The 17,245-nt window shown below is 50.6% G+C and overlaps 1 protein-coding gene across 10 annotated transcripts; it reads right to left on the bottom strand.

Moving 5' to 3' along the window:
* Window positions 1-37: 37 nt before the first annotated feature.
* Window positions 38-15,064, bottom strand: Ace3 (angiotensin I converting enzyme (peptidyl-dipeptidase A) 3). 10 transcript variants are annotated; one of them, XM_063269667.1, is made up of 15 exons: window positions 14,890-15,064; window positions 13,668-13,804; window positions 13,141-13,299; window positions 12,803-12,890; window positions 12,549-12,692; window positions 11,606-11,797; window positions 11,416-11,477; window positions 11,137-11,309; window positions 10,578-10,801; window positions 10,289-10,433; window positions 8,461-8,559; window positions 8,162-8,284; window positions 2,967-3,151; window positions 2,102-2,481; window positions 38-663 (listed from the first exon to the last, which is right to left on the bottom strand). In XM_063269667.1, the coding sequence occupies exons 2-14, from the start codon at window positions 13,773-13,775 to the stop codon at window positions 2,123-2,125; spliced, it is 2,061 nt and encodes a 686-aa protein (XP_063125737.1). In that variant the 5' UTR covers window positions 13,776-13,804; window positions 14,890-15,064; the 3' UTR covers window positions 38-663; window positions 2,102-2,122. The 10 variants fall into 10 exon arrangements, 9 of the variants coding, with proteins under 9 accessions (XP_063125737.1, XP_038942572.1, XP_017452962.1 ...); XM_039086644.2 differs by having other exon boundaries at window positions 11,416-11,513; window positions 14,890-15,063; XM_017597473.3 differs by lacking the exon at window positions 14,890-15,064 and adding an exon at window positions 13,899-14,056 and having other exon boundaries at window positions 11,416-11,513.
* Between the last annotated feature and the right edge of the window lie 2,181 nt (window positions 15,065-17,245).

Below are 17,245 nucleotides of genomic sequence, written 5' to 3'. Positions count from 1 at the left end.
TTACTGATTAAAGACTGAACACACAAGAAAAAGCAAATTAGGTTAGAGTGAAGTTTATTGGGGGGAAAAGGTTTTCTGAGAGGAGGAAAAAAGGACCATAGTTCATTAAGCACCTTGGTGGACTTGGAACTTTGCAGAGGGTCCCAAGACCAATGTTGAGCCACATCTTACTTAGTAGCGAGTATTCAAAGTGAAGCACGCACCTTTGGAAAAGGCCTAAGGACGGTGTCAGGGCAGAGTGGCTGAGCAGGGCGATGAGAAAGGCAAAAATGCAGAAGAAAAAATTTCTAAACAGCCTCATGCTAGATAAAGGTCCAGATTTAATCGATGGACAGTGGAGTTCTTAAGAAGTTTGATGTTCGGGAGGAAATTTGAAGGCATTTTGAAGAAAATACTCTGGCAGAAATATAAACTTTACAAAGTGAACCGGGGAAGTGCGGGGGCAGGGGGAAGGGAGGTGGCCAAGGAGACTCAGTGAAGCTTCTGCTGTAGTCCTGGTGAGAGGCTTGGAGTCCTGGGCTGGATGTGCCCTTGCCACGCAGAGTCACAATACCTGGTGGGGGACCTCGGCCACAGTGGCTGAGAGATGAGAGGGCTGCCAAGGGCGGTCTCCTGGGGGGGCAGAGATATCTTGGCTGTCCCTGAATGTGGGGAACAGGCTGGCTGCAGAAGAGAAATGGGGGGCAGTCTTTCCTATACAGCCAGCAGCATGGACTTATGCAGTGAGATAGTGTTTATGTATTTTCCCAGTCCCCACATTACACGGAGTAATCCTGATGCGTGTTAAGTCTTATGGACCTAACAGCTAGCAACGAGGACAAATAAAAGCATTACAGTAATAAATAAATGACAGACTAGTACAGAGTGGTGTAGAGTGTGGTCCTGGAGTAGAAACTGTTTAGAATTAGGGAGAACGTGGGGAGAGATCTAGAGACCTGGGCAGAGAGAGGGATCAGGGAATCCCATTCTGTTAGCCAGTCTCCTCAGCCTGTGACTCTCTTGTTCAGATCTCTAAGAAAAGCTGCTCTCACGTTTGAGCTACCTGGGACCTCTTCCCTATTTCCCTTCGAGCCTTCCCTGTTTTCTGTCAGATACTGAGTCCTGGGCTTCAGCTCAGACTTATCTGAAAATATTAAGCATGGTATACCCATGGTCAGAAGGCAAGGCAGAAAGGGTTAAAAGGGTAGAGGCAGAGACCCCCTTCCCCCCTTTCCCAAGATTATCCTTAGAACCTCAAATCCCCACTATCCTCTTCATGGGTGTCTCCTCCCTAGTCTCCCTTCCCCCACGGAGCCTGGAAAGGTGTTGTTTGCCCTGCGCTTGCTCTCCAGGGCAACGGGCCAGGCAGCAGGTGTGTGTGTGTGTGTGTGTTGAACAAGGCCATCTCCGGAGCAGAGTGACTAGAGATGAGCTTTGTTTAAATATTAAAGAAGTTGATCATTAATCACGCCTGGCCCGGTGCCCAGCTGCCCACTGTCTCCATTCGTGAGGGCCTGGGCTGGGGTGGGGAGAGGCATGGGGCAGTTTTGTGAGATTACTTGCATTTCAGGTGGTCAAACAGAGAGCCTTTTTGGGGCCTGGATTATGCAGACTGAGGGAGGATCATCAGAGTGTGGTAGGATATATGGAGGACACAGTGTTTGGGAACTGGGCATCAGAGGTTTGTAAAGGAATGTCTGGTCTTCCTGAAGGACAGTTTATAAGTGGACGGCAGCGGGTCCATTTTCTAGAGATTCCTTGGATCCTGCAGCCCTAGCCAAGCCCCATAGCTAAACTCCTGAACAAAACAAGGACGCGTGGAGGGCTAGTTCTCATATGGCTTGGTGCAAAGGCAGCTTTAAAGGGACACAGTCACTGACTAGCTGAAACCATTGCTTTGAGCCACTTGGGGAAAGTAGGGTTGATCTGGAACCCGGGACACCCATGGACCATACAAGGTCAATCACCTGTGCCTGCCTCACAGCTTTGCAAACAGTGTCACACCACACGGTCACAGATCTGCCGCAGCTGCACCCGGGCATTGTGCCTGCAGCCCACATTCTCCCTCGTCTCCAGCATGTCTGTCTCAGACAACCTTCTATTCTATCCCCCGGTCTCTCACCAGTCTGCATGGTGGCTCCTCTCAGCTCTGCCATTCAGCTTTCATCCATGGAGGCTTCCTGGTGTGGTGTATGAATATCTTAATGAGGAGGCCAATACAGCACAGCATAAGGACGAAGCAGAGGCCCAGTAGGAGCCACTGTTTTCGGGCCGCCTGGCGGGGTTCCATCGCTATGCCCAGGAAGTAGGCATAGGGCGGGGTGCTAAGTATCACAGTGTCGCTGTCCAGTGACCGTCTTTCCAAGTAGTGCAACCTGAGGCCCAGTGCCAGGATGAGGCAGAGCATGATAAAACTCATGCTTAGCAACACCCACTGCCCCAGGTATGCCTGGTCAGGCTCTATCTTCATACCCAGAAATGACATTTTCTTTGTGATTTTTTCTGTGGAAAGAAAAAAAAATGAATAGTCTTACAACAGAGGAAGAAAGCCTGAGGAAGTCTTTGGACCTGAAGAAGACCCTGGAGTCTCCTGTGGCAGTCAGGAAGGACATGATGGCCACAGTTTTCTCCCTCAGCCACAGGCCACAGGTGAGAGAATTGTCCTTCAGTGAGAAAGCAGAAGGAAGAGAAGATGTGTGTGAGTAGGGTGACCTAACTCGCAGAGCCCAGTTTGGGGGCTCCTACCCTCCGACCAAGCCTGGCAGCCTTGCTGGATGACGTGTAAGAAAGCCACTGAGTAGGAAGTAAGTGTGGACTTTGGAACTGGCTGGGGTTGTCCTGGGCCTGGTTACAGATGGGGGCCACCCAACTCTACTGTCTGGCTCAAACAAGGCCATGAACTGACTAGAACTTAGTATTGACCGAGAGCACGACAGGGCAGGGCCTAATCTACATTAGAACTAAGGGCAGGGTGAGCTTTGTCCAACCTTCAAAAGAGCAGCTGAAGTCTGGCCAGCCAAGGATGTCCCCTTGCTTCACGTTTTCAGTCACCAGCCAGTTCAGCAGCGGCTTGAAGTAGGTCAAGAGGGCCTTGGTGGATATGTTGGGCTTTCCAGTTATCTCCTTTAGGACCTCCTGCCAGGGCCGGCTGGAGCCCACCTTCAGGAAATCCCTGGGGGAGTAGAGTTGTCTGTGAGGCCATGTGCTGCTGAGACCACCCCACCACACACACACCCGAGTAGACACTACTTTAATTCCCAACTTTGCCAGCCAGGACCCCCCCCCGCCCCCCCAGAACTCTCAGCATGTAGGATGATGTCACAGGTGAGGCAGGTATAAGACAGAAGGAGGCCGGTCATTGGACAAGAAGGAAGGATGGGAGGGAGAAAAGTTTGAGGGAAGGGGAGGAGACTGGAACGGAAAGGAGGTAGAGACAGGAGGGACGGAGAGTAGCCTCGAGACAACATGGAGGCTGACGTTAAGGTTCCACGCTGTCCCTTTACAGGTTGTTATGAATGTTCTTTTTTTTTTTTTTTTTTCCGGAGCTGGGGACCGAACCCAGGGCCTTGCGCTTCCTAGGCAAGCGCTCTACCACTGAGCTAAATCCCCAGCCCCATGAATGTTCTTAAGGGATGGATGTGTACCGGGCTTTGCATGTTTAGGTGGGCAATTATATGTTATCCATTGGATCAAAGGTCATTGTGTTGTGTGTTCTTTCATGTGGCGAATTAAGTGTGAGAGAGTATGTGGCGGCTGGGACACTGAGCCTCCACGGAGTTAGGATGTCTATTTCTGGCATGGTGGCAGCCTGCCTTGGAAACCGGATGGGTAGAGAGATTGTTGCCAGGCTCCGAGAGAGGCCATTGGCAATGTGATATGGGATGGAGCAAAGCAGGTGAGAGGCTTTGCTGACTGAGATTAAGATATCAGTCAGCTATCCCGGGGCACTGTAGGGCTGGACCTAGTAGGGGATAAAAGACAGCATCTTTTTTTTTTTTTTTTTAATTTTACAGCAACATCAGCACAGTAGATTCAGTCACTCATTCTGAAGCAAGATTCACCCGGATGTGGCTATTCGCTCTATCCTTGGGATGCCGTGGACAAATAAGTCATCTAAGCATCGTCCCCGTAAGTGGAGGCAACCTGTACAGGGCTGCTACCAAGGTGCGAAGCAATAAATACCGACTGTTGCTGCCCATTGGTGTCAACTATTACTGTGGGCATCTTTATCCTCAACTCAAACAGGCAGCCAGTAGGAGCCTCTGTTCACGCTGATGTATTTGAGGTAGCAATGGCCCTTCAGTCTTTCTTGGACACACAGGGAAGGATTGAGGGAATCCAAGTGCTGTGAGTTCTCTGTGTGACACCTGCCTGCTGTACAAATATCAGCTGTCATGAGGCACACCCAGGGCTTGGTGGCAGATGGCAGATTCACCATGGAGGGTGCAGAAGGTGCTAAAGCCAGAGCTCCAGGCTCCACCCTGACCTCGACAAACAATAGCGCTGGGCAGATGTTGACATTTCTCAACCTGTTGTTTCAGGGTCTGACCAGGAAAGGGATGGGAGCTGGAAGCTTAGAGGTCACTGTGTAGGGGTACGCAGGTTCAAAACCCAGCAATGCTACTTAAAGGCCATATAATCTTAGACATTCAAACTCTCTCAGCCTTAGTCTTCTCAGCAGTAACATGAGCTCCCGTGAATGTCTGCCCGTCATGGTAGTGAGTATCAAGTCACAAGGTGATGAAGGAATTTGTAACTTGAAGGATTTGTTCGTACTACTTGATAAACAACTGGAGTCAGGTGTGGGAACTGAAGTATGTAGATACTTGGCAGAAACCATGAGACACATTTGCCTAACATGTGTAAGGCCCTGGGTTTGAGTCCCCAGAATTCCTTTTTTTTTCTTTTTCTTTTGAAGATCTATTTATTTACTATATATAAGTACACTGTAGCTGTCTTCAGACACACCAGAAGAGGGCATTGGATCCCATTACAGATGGTTGTGAGCCACCATGTGATTGTTGGGATTTGAACTCAGGACCTCTGGAAGAGCAGACAGTGCTCTTAACCGCTAAGCCATCTCTCCAGCACCCAGTCCCCAGAATTTCAAGAAAAGAAACAAAGGAAGAAAGGAATAGGAAAAGAAATCACTGAGGGGAAATCTGTCCAGATTTAGTTATAGAGAATAAAAGCAAAGTGTCATCAAGAGTAAAATAAATAAAATTTTTTAAAAAAAATCACAACTCCCACTGATTTGAGAATTTTTCAGATGCTGGATCCTGGGGTAGTGGCAAAATCTCACTATGTAACCCAAGCTAACGTTGAACTCACGATCCTCTGGCCATGACCTCCTAGGTGCTAGGATTACAAACTTGTACCACCACACACAGTTGGGAGAAGAGCTCTGACTCCTGAGAATCTGCCTACGAAGAAACCGCTCCACAGGCTACTGGGTTGTGTGAGGAGAGCTCAGCTACACACGGCTAATAAAGGGCCGTAGGGCCGGTTGCTGGACATTGCCTCGGTCTTCAAAACAGCAGCACGATCACAGACGATGGTGGGGCCATCATGACTGGGGGACTTTAAGGTCCACTTTGACTGTCTACTCTCATCAGAACCAGCCCAGCACTTGCATGTAGGAGGATGCATGTAGGGTCCTGGCAGCAAAAGCTCGTGAAAGCTACCCGAGGGTAGAAGATTGGGAAATAACCTCCCTCCTTTTCTGCTCCATCCCCATGAACCTGGGGGCTGCAGCTGCTTCACCTTCTCTTAGCATCCCACCGCCTTTCCCCACACCTGAGCCCAGAAATATCTCCGTGCCCCGTCTTCAATGTACTGGGACCTGGGTCTCAGGGTCCTCACACTTGGCTGTTTTGTGAATTTTCTCTTTTACAAAGTGAGACCTTTCTCCCTCAGGATGCTATGCAGCTGTCAATGTGGGCCTGGTAACACCCGCCTCCTGCCCTCCTTCACCCTGAGTTCCTCACTTCCCCTCCTCCTCCTTCTGGGCTCCACTCTGTTTGCATTTAATCCTCCCCCAAAACGTGTGACACTCCCTTTCTTAGAAGGCTCTCCTCTGCCCACTCCCCAGTGAATGGTGTTCAAGACGCTCAGCCTGGAATTTGGGGTCTTTTTGGACCAGGGGTGGGCAGTGAAGTGGATGGGGACTCATACACAATGTCACATGCTTTGACAGAGTCCTGTGTACGCTGGGTAGGGTAGGAGAGAAGTGGAGAGAATGACAAATGCCAAGTGTCCCCTCAAGCCAGTGGCATAAGGGGGGAGTTAGATGTGAGCTGCTGGGGAGAAAACACATCATTTTCTCCTGTGTCTGCTTTTGGGGACAGACATTTCTCTCTGGTTTCAGGCTGGACTTCCCTCTTCATAGTCACCAAGTCTCTTCCGTTCAGCCTCCTTTTTAGAAAAGTTTAGGATCGTTTATATCACAGTCTATTGCCCTCTGCTGGACACAGAAAGACTGATCAGCCATGTTCTAAGTAGATGTTAGAGGAACAAGACAGGCAGCTAGAAGTTGAATGGACAGCCCAGAGAGACGTCAGATGTACACTGATAACTAGCCAGCCAAAGCTATCACTTTGTATGTGCGTGTATACATCCGTGTGTGTGTGTGTTTGTTTGTATGTGTGTGTATACATCCGTGTGTGTGTGTCGTGTGTGTCTGTGTGTGTGTCTGTGTGTGTGTATATATATACATGTGTGTGTATATATATACATGTGTGTGTATATATACATATATATGTGTGTGTGTATATACATATATATGTGTGTGTATATACATATATACATGTGTGTGTGTATATATGTGTGTGTATATACGTATATATGTGTGTGTGTGTATACATCCATGTGTGTGTGTGTGTATATATGTGTGTGTGTATATATATATGTGTGTATATATATATACATATGTGTGTGTATGTATGTGTGTGTGTATATATATATATAAACACACACAAGTTTGAGGCCAGTCTGGGCTACAAGACCATGTCTCAAAGAACAGAAGTACAACTGAAAGTCTAAAATGCATGAAGGGGATACTGGGTCATAAATTGCTAACCCTCTGCAAGGCAGAAACAAAACTCAAAGTTGAACAATTAAAGAAGCAGGCCCCAAATCAATAGCAGTCAAGAGGACCAAGACTTGGCCAATGGGCAGGTGCCCCATCTCAGTGGTGGGAGAGCTGGCCTTGGAACCAGAAGACCTGATGTGATCTCACCAGGGCCTGCATGCCCAGGTGGATGGAGACGACACTCCTATGCCACTGCCTGGAGAAAGGTGTCCAAGCCTGAAATTCGGGGTCTTCTCAGACCAGAAATATAGCTGGTGAAGCAGGGGACAGATAACCGTCTATTGATCACAATGGTTTTGCTATCAGTTCTGAATCCATAACATGAATTTGGTTTTTGCTAAATGAATGACACAGTCAGTCACTTCTCAGACCTTCAGTTTGATCACTGTAAATGTCCAATGACAACTTCCTACTCTACAGAGTTAAAGCTACCAACGCGAAATGTGGGTAAAGAGCTCAGAGTCCAGCTAATCGAGAGAATGCTTTGTACGTTCGGGTCATGTCCTCTTCCTACCCCTCCAAGTTGGCTTCAAGGCAAAAAAAACAAACAAACAAAACTTGGACCACAGCAACGGATCTGGTAAGGAACGGGCTAAACATCAAGGGCATCAGAAAAGACCAGAAGGTCAAAGTGGACCATAGGCTGGCCAGAAGTGTGTCAAGAGGCCTCAGTAAAAGTAACTACAGTTGGCCTGGGAGGCAAACTGAGTAGTTTAGTGAGGAGTCAGGAGAGGCAAACGACTCAAGGGTGCCTCAAACAGGATAGAGTAAGGGGGTTCTGCTGGCTAAATCAGAAGACAGAGACAGGACACCCTGGCTTTCTACAGGAGACAAGTAGATTTACTTTATATGTGAATGTCTGTGCTCAAAGCCCCTCTGATCACAGCAGGCTACATGAGAGAACACGGGCTTGTGACAAAGTAGGAGAGAATGCAGTCTGGCCTGAGAAGGCCCTTCCACCAGATTGTCAGCTCAGTGCACTTGCTCAGGGCACTTTGGGGTCGGGGGGGGGGAGGGGGGGAGTCTGAAGCCAGGACTCCCTGGGAGGGAGATGGTAAGAGCTGAAAGAAACTGGGGGATTTGTGCACTCACCCCAGAATCTTCCCTGCGACCTTGGAGTTATAGATATCGCACCGGTGCAGAGGACCCACGTGGCCTGAGGCCCTGCACAGTACTTCATGGAGTTGGAACTGCAGCACCAGGCTGAGGAAGTACCTGTGTAGAGGAAGGAGAAGGTGGGCCTCAGAGAGGAGGTCTGCTGTAGGAAGTCCAGACCTTCCTGGGCACTGAGCGGCCATAGGTCCCATCTTTGCACTTTCTGGAACAGCTCCACCCAGTCCCCGGGTCTCCCAGTTCCCAGCTAGCTCTGCCAACAGGGCCCAGACCTTTACCGGATGTAGGGCATATTGGCAGGGATGTGGAACTTGGCACCTGGGTCAAAATCATCTTCCGACCGGGGGACAGGCGGGCACAGGCCTTGGTACTTCAACCTGGCGGGAGAGAGACAGGACAGGGGCTTGGCCGTGGGTCCTGGAAGGTTCTCAGAGCCTTGTTTGAAGCGTGTGCGTGTGCGTGTGTGTGCGTGTGTGTGCGTGCGTGTGTGTCTGTGTGTGCGTGTGTGTGCGTGTGTGCGTGTGTGTGCGTGTGTGCGTGTGCATGTGTGTGCGTGTGTGCGTGCGTGTGTGTGCGTGTGTGTGTGTCTGTGTGTGTGTGTGCGCGCGTGTGTGTGTTCAGTCAGTCTAGGCCTAGCTTGCAGAGGCCCTACAGTGCACTTTCGTCAACTACATAAGTGAGAACATTCGGAATCAGGAATGAGAAAGTTTAATAACAGTGGTTAGCAGTGATTGAGCACGTAGACTGTTCTCATGTATTCTCTCTTAACACCGGCCTGGTCTTTGTGGAGATGCCATCAAGGGACCAAATGAGGTCAGGGCCTTGCTAGCATCCCTCCTAGTGATGAGATCAGATTACAGACTAGGAAACCGGTTATTTAATCTAAGAGAGGAAAAACGAAACAAAACAAAACAAAACAACAACAACAACAACAAAAACCCCAGAAAGTGGGTGTGGTAGCACACACCTTTGATCCCAGCACTTGGGAGGTGAGTTCGAAGTCAGTCTGGTCTATAGAGTGAGTTCTAGGATAGCCAGGGCTATATAGAGAAACCCTGTCTCGAAAACAAAAAAAAACAAAAAACAAAACAAAACAAAACAAACCTAGAGAATGGCAGGATTGAGGGAAGAATGGTCAGATGTGCCACATGCCACAACGCAGTGTGAACAGCCGCTAGGGCGACCCTGGGCCACCTGACCTCTGGGTCATGTGACCTCTGAGTGCTGGCCACTATAGCCCCATTGAGCCTGGGCACCCTACAGTGCAGACACAAAGTCTAAATGATCACAGGAGCCTAATGTGGAGCTGTATGTAGATCACCCTGTGTCCAGAAACCTTGAACTTGATAGCGTGATGCCTGACAGACATGGGGAAGCCAAGTTATGGGCATTTATTGTCCAATCAACTGGCCCGCTGGACAACTGCCGAGCCTTTCTATAGTCTTCAGACACTAAGACTCCAGCGGGCATGCATGTGCTGTGAGGTAGTGACCTGCAGAGTCTTTCCAGCCAGCAAAGTACTTAGGCCTCGGCCATTCCTTGCTCTGGCCTTCTGTGGTGGCGGCAGCAGCAGGGGCCTGCTTGTTATTCATTGCCAAATCAGAGCCTTTTGGTTTTTTAGGTTTTTTTGGAGGGGGGGGGGATCGTCTTTTGAAGACAGAATCTCACGTGGTCCAGGCTGGCCTCCAACTGGCTATGTAGCTAACAAGATGCTGTCCATGCCTACAAGACTCTGTCCTCCTCCCCAGCCCCCCGCCCCAACCTCCTGATCTGTCCACTTTCCTGAGTGCTGGAATTACAGGCATGTACCACTACACTCGGGTTACTGCTCTCATTTCACGGTATGAGATTCCTGGCCACCCACACAGCAGATAGAGTCACTGCCAGGATCCTTGTCTCAGACAGAATCCTGGGAAGTCAAGAGATCTGCTCACTGCTGCCACCAGATTCAGAACCAGGCCACATGGCCACCTGTGCTGGCTCTATGCACTTTAGTCCGTATGTCTTTGCTTGGTGACAGTGACAGCAAACATCGCACACCGCCTGCCTTCCCCAGGTTCCCAGGACATCAACAATTCGCCTTTACCAGACAGCCATCCTCCCCACCTGAGGCTCCACCACTCCTGGTTGTAGGCGTTCTTCTGAATAGTGCCGTCAAAGACCTTCCAACGAAACAGGTCAATCATGTAGCCGAAGGGGATGAAGGCGATCTTCTCCAGGGCGATGCTCAACAGGAAGTTGACCTCCTCCTCTGGGGATGGGGTCAGGGCAATCAGGAAGCAGCTTCTTGGTCCTCCCTTTCTTCAGCCTCACCCTGAGGGCTTTAGTCCCTCTCAGCCTTAGCTGAGGCTCCAGGCTCAGACCCACCCTTCTGTGACCCCTTCTCTCTTGTCACCTGAATCCTGGTGCTGTTGGCTGAGCAGACCTCTGGTGAGCAGGTACTTGTGGGAGAAGGCTGAGAGGGTGATGGTTGACCCCACGGCCTCTTCGAAGGCTGGGCTGGCGCCTTCTTGGTAGATTATAGAGAGGTTCTGGCACTGCAAGTAGTACTGGATGTGGCCCATCTGGTGGAAGATGGAGAGCAGGTCTCCTATGGTCACCTCGGTGCACTTCTTTACCCTAGAGGTAAAGGGTAGGGGTCAAGGAGCATGGGGATGCCCCGGGGGGACACAAAGCTTCTTCGTTCAATACTCATCAAGGTGTTAGGGCCATGGATATGGAGACCAGAAGGGCCTTGGCTACTATCTTTCCCCACTCTAGACCCTGTGCCCACCCAGTGACTATATCCGCTATTTTCCACACCCACCTTCTCTCCCGAGCTTCTGAGTCTCCCCCCACCCCCCCCACCCCCTGCTCTCCCCTGCTCTCCCCGGCTACATGGCCAATGGAAAATCAGAAGAGACGTATGGTTGGGGGAGGGGATGCTGAATGGAGACTCTGCTGGCTGTAGACACCTGAAGTCATTGAGCCTATAGAAGTTCCAGGATGAGGTGTGGCACTCCACTTCCCGCCCGTCAACTGGCTTCTCCATCATAGATTTCATCCAGAAAGCAGGTGGGGCGGGCAGCATTCCCATGGAGGTAAAGAATAAATTAGCCTCTTCGAACATCTTTTCAGGCCTCCAGTGCTGTGTGAGAAAGAGGTACTGTGGTTCTGCTGCCCGTCTGCCCGGGGGCATTGTGGGACAGGGGAGTGGGGTGGGGGGTGGCCACATCCGGAGGCTCGGCACTGACCTGATTCTTCATGATCTTTGTGATATCCTCAGGAGGTTTATTTGGATAGGGCAGGACCAGATCTAGGATATTGTTCCAGGACTGAGCCCACATGTTCCCTGGAAAGGGGGTGAAGAAGCTAAGAGGAAGAAAGACTGGCCTCCCCTCCTCCCACCCCCGGCCCTGACCCTGCCACTAGTCTGGCCCTTACCCAGGAGGTGAGCAGGGATGGGCCCCCGCAGGTCAATGAGCTCAGGCCCGTAATAGCGGTACAGTGAGCGGCGCACGTAGGCGTGAAGGTTCAGGTAGAGCGGCTGCAGCTCCTTATAGAGCTGTTCCAGGTCTTCCTCCAGGGTATCAGACTCATACTTGGATCGCCATAAAGCCCCCATGTCTTTGTACCCTAGAACAGGAGAAGACACATTAGTGTTCACCGTGATACCCTGTATCCAGTGGCCCGGCAGGGAGTAGACCTGGATACACTCCAAGGAAGTGTCCCACCTCCCTACCCGGCAGGGGTCTTAGGTGGTACGAACACAACTTTGCCAAAACATTGCCCAGCCTAAACCAGCTCAGAGCTCGGAAACATTGAGTGACTCCCACAAGGGAAGCTCCTGGCCATGCCTTGCAAGGCCCTGTCCTTTCACCCCAAATCACCCAGAGCCTTGTGGTCATGTGGGTTTCTTTCTGGTCCCCTAAACCCCTTAGTTTCCTCCCATTGTGCTGCAGAGTCTCTGTGCGGACACTTTCCTGTTTCCTGCTTCACTGCCCCCTACTCATCTTTCCAGCATGGATAAATGTCGGATGAGTGTCAGAGAGCACGTATCTGAAGTTCTCCCCTTCCCCGCTGATCCCAGCACCCTTCCCCCATGGCTTCACATTAAGCAGTATTAGAGGTGCCCGAGGGCTGGATGAGGCTCACTTCCTAATCAGACTGCCCCGAGGAAGCCCATGAGGGAGACATCTGTCTCTCTTAGCACCCAGCCCATAATGCCTGCGGGGCCCTAGTCCTGTCTAGGTACAGGGCCCAGCTCTGGGGCTCATGGATCCTGAGCACTGCCCGTACTAATTCTGCTGTTGCCTGAGTCCTCTGCAGATTCAACTTCATTCTTTTCCTAGGCATTGACCCAGGCCCTTATGCCCAGCCTGCTTACCATTATACTGCGCAGCCTTGTTGCTGAGATGTACGTAGTCCTCAAAGACAGGGCGGAGTTGCCGACCAATGGCATCCCGCCAGCCCTGCCAGGCCCACAGCAGCTCCTTCTGGTCCCTGGAGGTGGCCATGATTTCTTCGAGGTCTGTGCCCAGATAGGAGGCACATGGCACCCCATATACCTCTACTCTCACCCACCCTAGGTGCTCCTTCACCAACAAGGGGACACGGTTGAGGTCAGGTTTTGTTGCTCACCAGGTTCCAGGGGCATGCATGGACCCTCATCCAGGCACACCTCAGCTCTACCGTATGCTGTCTTCATGTAGGTAAGAAGTCTGTTGAACTGGGGGATGGGCAGGTGTCACCCAGGGTAGGCCCATGTCCTTGGGTCCACTCCCAACACTAGCCCCACTCGCTAGGAGAGGTAGGCCTGGCTAAAGTACCCCCCTCCTCCTCTACAGGAAGCTCTGTTTCCACCCCACCAGTACCCACTCCTGCCTGAGATACTCCGGTTCCAGGTCCGACCTGACCCACCCTCCTCTGGGGTGCAGGAGTGTGTGTGTGCCTTGGAGGCCTGGGCCTCTGTCTATCACCTCCTGGAAATCCTCCACGGGCAAGGCCGACTTGTCTATGTTCCGCAGCTTACTCAGCCTGCGCTTCACGTCCAGGTCCTGGAAATGGTCTATCCTAAACATGCGGGCCCGGGTGCCAAAGTACAACATGAACTGGGACCTCTCCACCTCCTTCTGCAGCTGGAAAGAAGGCCGCCATATTGTTCATGACAGGTTGGGGGGGGGACGCAGTAGGGGTCCCGTGCTGACTTCTGAGGTCACAGCCCCGAATCTCACTTTAAGAGTCCAGGGTCACTGAAGATTTGCTAAGAGGGATAGATGCCCGTGTCCCGAAGAGGAAGCTTGCAAGGGCAAATAAATTCTTATGTAGAGAAAAGTCAAGGCCGCTGAGTGCTCTAGGACTTGCAGCCCACTTTGACATATGTTTTGGGGGTGTCCTTCTTCCCATACATTCTGGATAGAGGGCAGGAGCTATGATCCCCAACCTCCAGGATCCCTAAGAAGAACAAGGATGGGGAGGGAGGACCTTGGGGAAAATGGTACCACACCATGTTCTCTTGATTTTGCTTGGTGATATTGGTGACATAGTTCCAAGTGGCCTCCATGAGCTCGTTCAACACAACTCGGGCTGTTTGCTCATAAAACTGCAGGAACATCTTTGCTTGGGCTTCACTGTAGAACTCATCTGCGGGGGAGGGGGATCATGTGGGCCTAGGGAAGGGGCTGCTCCTCCCCTGTCCTCTGATCTGGTCCTATACTCCTCCAGGTCCCAGCCATACCTAAGCTTGGCTCTCCCACAGTCTTGGGCCACGGCAAGGGCTGCCCGTAATAGAGGAGCACAAGTAGGAAGGCCCAGGGAAAGCCCATCTTGTTCCCATGGCCAAGAGAACAGCAGAGCCGGCAGAGGCAATGGCCAATCAGGAGTCAGCTCCATATTTGTGACATCAGGGGCCAAAGGGTCTACCATGGAATGTTAGAACTAGAAAGATTGCTTAACTGCCTCCATAACGCAGGAGAGGGAACATTTGAGGTCCGGAAGTCAAGTCATGTGACCTGGGTCCATGCTAGCTATTGGAAGAGCCAAGAGGAGAACCTGACTTTTATTCTATTTGGTCATCTTCCCCTGGGGTTGGAGGAACCCTTGGGCTTTTGCTAGGGACTGATGAGGCCTCTCTCCTCATAGGCTGGGATCACTTAAGTGGCATATTGGTTGGAGAAATAGATGCATGGATGGATGGATGGATGGATGGATGGATGGACGGACAGAAGTTATACTTTTGGATCTTTAGACTTTGAAAACTTGGTAGAACTCCCAGGATCTCCTGACTTGACATCTTAGGCCAATATTTTTGGTCTTTTTTTTCTCTCAGGAATCTTGGGGATCTTGGGGATCTTAAGGGGTGTGGAGAAGTATGGCTGCTACTGTCCATTCATGGTACATGTCCTCAAGTACCTGAGCTGGTTTCCAAACCAACCACAAGACTCTGTTCCCTGCTAGCTCTTGACAGCTCCCAAGAACACCGTTGCATAGAACTTGGAAGAGCAACCTGGCCTGTGCACTTTAGGATTTCTTCCTCAGATTCGCTTTCCTGTACTCATGGCCTCTACCCCGCGTCTCCTTTACCCTCCAGCCTAGGACCTCTCACCCCTTGTGCTCACACCACTGAAACTAACCATAAGATCCTGCCCCCAAATATTATTCATTATTGTCAGAACGTATTAAATCCCATGAAAGTCCAAGGAAAGCGTTCTGGGCTGAGTGAAGCTTACAGAGAATCCCTTCTCTCTTCAAGCATAGACTTGTCGATAAAGCAGGATTGAAGACACCAGGCAAGATGGTGCACAGCAAGCCCCATGTCCAAAAGGAGTAGAAGGCTTCGCATTGTTGAGATAAGGTCTTGCTCTGTAGCCTAAGGCCTGTCGGTTGGTCCGGAACTAAAAATGTTTCTTCCTTAATCTTGGGAATTCTAGAATCAAAGGCGCATGTTACCGCACTCAGCCAATTCAAAATGCAGAGCTGAGCCAGAAAACAAGGGACTCGCCAGATACTAGAGAAAAAAAAAAAAGTAGTACTGAGTGGGTGAGCAAGGGGCTGGAACCCTGCGGCCACATGGGAGGTCACAGTGCCTCTGCCACAAAGCACTGTACCAGTGGGCCCAGCAGCCAGTCACCTCCTACAGGACAGATTCGACATCTTTGTAAAGCCTGAAACCAGAAGGCTTGTTCTTTTTTTCCTACTTTCTTTCTTCCCTGCCTCAACCCCTTTCTTCCCAGGCTGTGTCTCTTGATTTGGTCTTATCAAACTGGTTTGGACTTATCAAGTCGAGGATGGTCTTGAACTCCCAATTCCTCCTCCTAGCTCCCTAGTTCTGCAGGCATGGGCCTTTACTTCTGGTTTATGTGGTGCTGGGGATTGCATCCAGACGCTCGACTCACTGAGCTACGTCCACAACACACGCGGCACAACTCATAAGTGAATCTTCTCAAATAGAAGGAAATCTAGGATCAGGTGAGGTTACAGTGACCTGGCCACCAGAGGACTTTCCAGGTACTGGCCCCCAGAGGGGACTTCCACTTTGATCAACACCCCCATTCTCTGATGGAAACGAGCAGAAAGACTTGCTTCGGGGCTGGGGATTTAGCTCAGTGGTAGAGCGCTTACCTAGGAAGCCCAAGGCCCTGGGTTCTGTCCCCAGCTCCGAAAAAAAGAACCAAAAAAAAAAAAAAAAAAAAAAAAAAAAAAAAAAAAAAAAAAGACTTGCTTCTAGCACACGGAAAATAGAAGGTGGACTCCATTTTAAATCCAAATTCTAGAGCCTGTGCCCAGTGACAGAGGCAGTGAAGAGAGCAGATGCCACTGAGGAAAGCAGTTGTCCTCAGACCTCCATGTGTGTGTGCTGTGGTAAGCAGCGCCCCCCCCATAAATAAATAAATGTAATTTTTTTTTTGAGCTGGGGACCGAACCCAGGACCTTGTGCTTGCTAGGCAAGCGCTCTACCACTGAGCTAAATCCCCAACCCCTAAATGTAATTTAAAACAAAATAAAACCTGTGTGCTGTCAGGTGGCCAGGTGGTAGCTCATACCTGGGATATAGGGACACTGAGGCAGAAGGATCACCTCTCCCTCTTCCTGTCCCTCTCTTCTCCCTCTCTCCCTCCCCCTCCCTCCCCCAACTTCCAGGTAGACCCCGTTGCTCCTTTTTCACTCATAGGAGCACAAACAGGAGTTTGAACAAATGTAGTGTTTGTGAATTGGCCTATGTATATAACCTTAGTGCTCAGGAGGCTGAGGCTGGGGGATTGAGAATCTGAGGTCAGCATGGATCACATAGCAAGACCTCTGTCTCAAAACACAATAAATCCAAAACCACTGTAATGCTTCAAAAAGTGGGGTGGTTGGTGGTGGGGACTAGGATGACAACTCCATTGGGAAAGTGCTTGCTACACAATCATGAGGCCCTGGGTTCAAATCCCCAGCACCCCGGTGAAAGCTGGGCATGGCTATTCAGATCTGTCAGAAGCAGTGACAGTTGGATCCCTGGGGCTAAGAGTCTGGTGGGATTGGCAAGCTCCTGGTTCTGTGAGAAACTTCGTCTCAAAAAATAAAGTGGACAGCATGCTGGCAAAATGACTCGGTGAGTAAAGGTGCTTGCTGCCAAGTCTGACGGCCCCAGTTTGGTCCCTAGATCCCTCACGGTGTAAGGAATGACCTAACTCCTGCCAGCCGTCCTTTGACCTCCAGAAGTTCTCCATGGTATCTGCATGGGCACATGCCCTGTACAAGACAACTGAAGTAAGGGAGAGGGCGGGCAAGAGGGCGCAGTGGGTTAGCTCTTGGTGTGCAAACCTGACAGCCCGAGTTCCATCCATGGAACCATGCTGGAAGGCTGGAAGTAGGGAACAAACGTCTAAGTTGTCTTCTGACCTCTACACAGGGTGTTAGCGCTCTCTCTCTCTCTCTCTCTCTCTCTCTCTCTCTCTTTCTCTCTCTCTCTCACTCACACACACACACACACACACACACACACACACACATCCAGTAGATAAGATAATTTGCCACAGTCACCATATGGTGAAATCCTTTGCCCACAGCCTGAAGAAGCTCCATAGCTCCGTCCTTTGGGTG

The sequence above is a fragment of the Rattus norvegicus genome, chromosome 10 (assembly GCF_036323735.1).
Source record: "Rattus norvegicus strain BN/NHsdMcwi chromosome 10, GRCr8, whole genome shotgun sequence".
Lineage (NCBI taxonomy): Eukaryota > Metazoa > Chordata > Mammalia > Rodentia > Muridae > Rattus > Rattus norvegicus.
This window is presented reverse-complemented; position numbering and strand designations above follow the sequence as displayed.

Coding starts and splice junctions, on each gene's coding strand:
- Ace3 (XM_017597473.3), bottom strand. CDS start 13,986: ATGGGCTTTCCCTGGGCCTTCCTACTTGTGCTCCTCTATTACGGGCAG. Junction 11,798..12,548: donor CAAGGCTGCGCAGTATAATG/GTAAGCAGGCTG, acceptor CTCCTGTTCTAG/GGTACAAAGACATGGGGGCT. Junction 2,482..2,966: donor CTTCAGCTGCTCTTTTGAAG/GTTGGACAAAGC, acceptor TTCTTTCCACAG/AAAAAATCACAAAGAAAATG.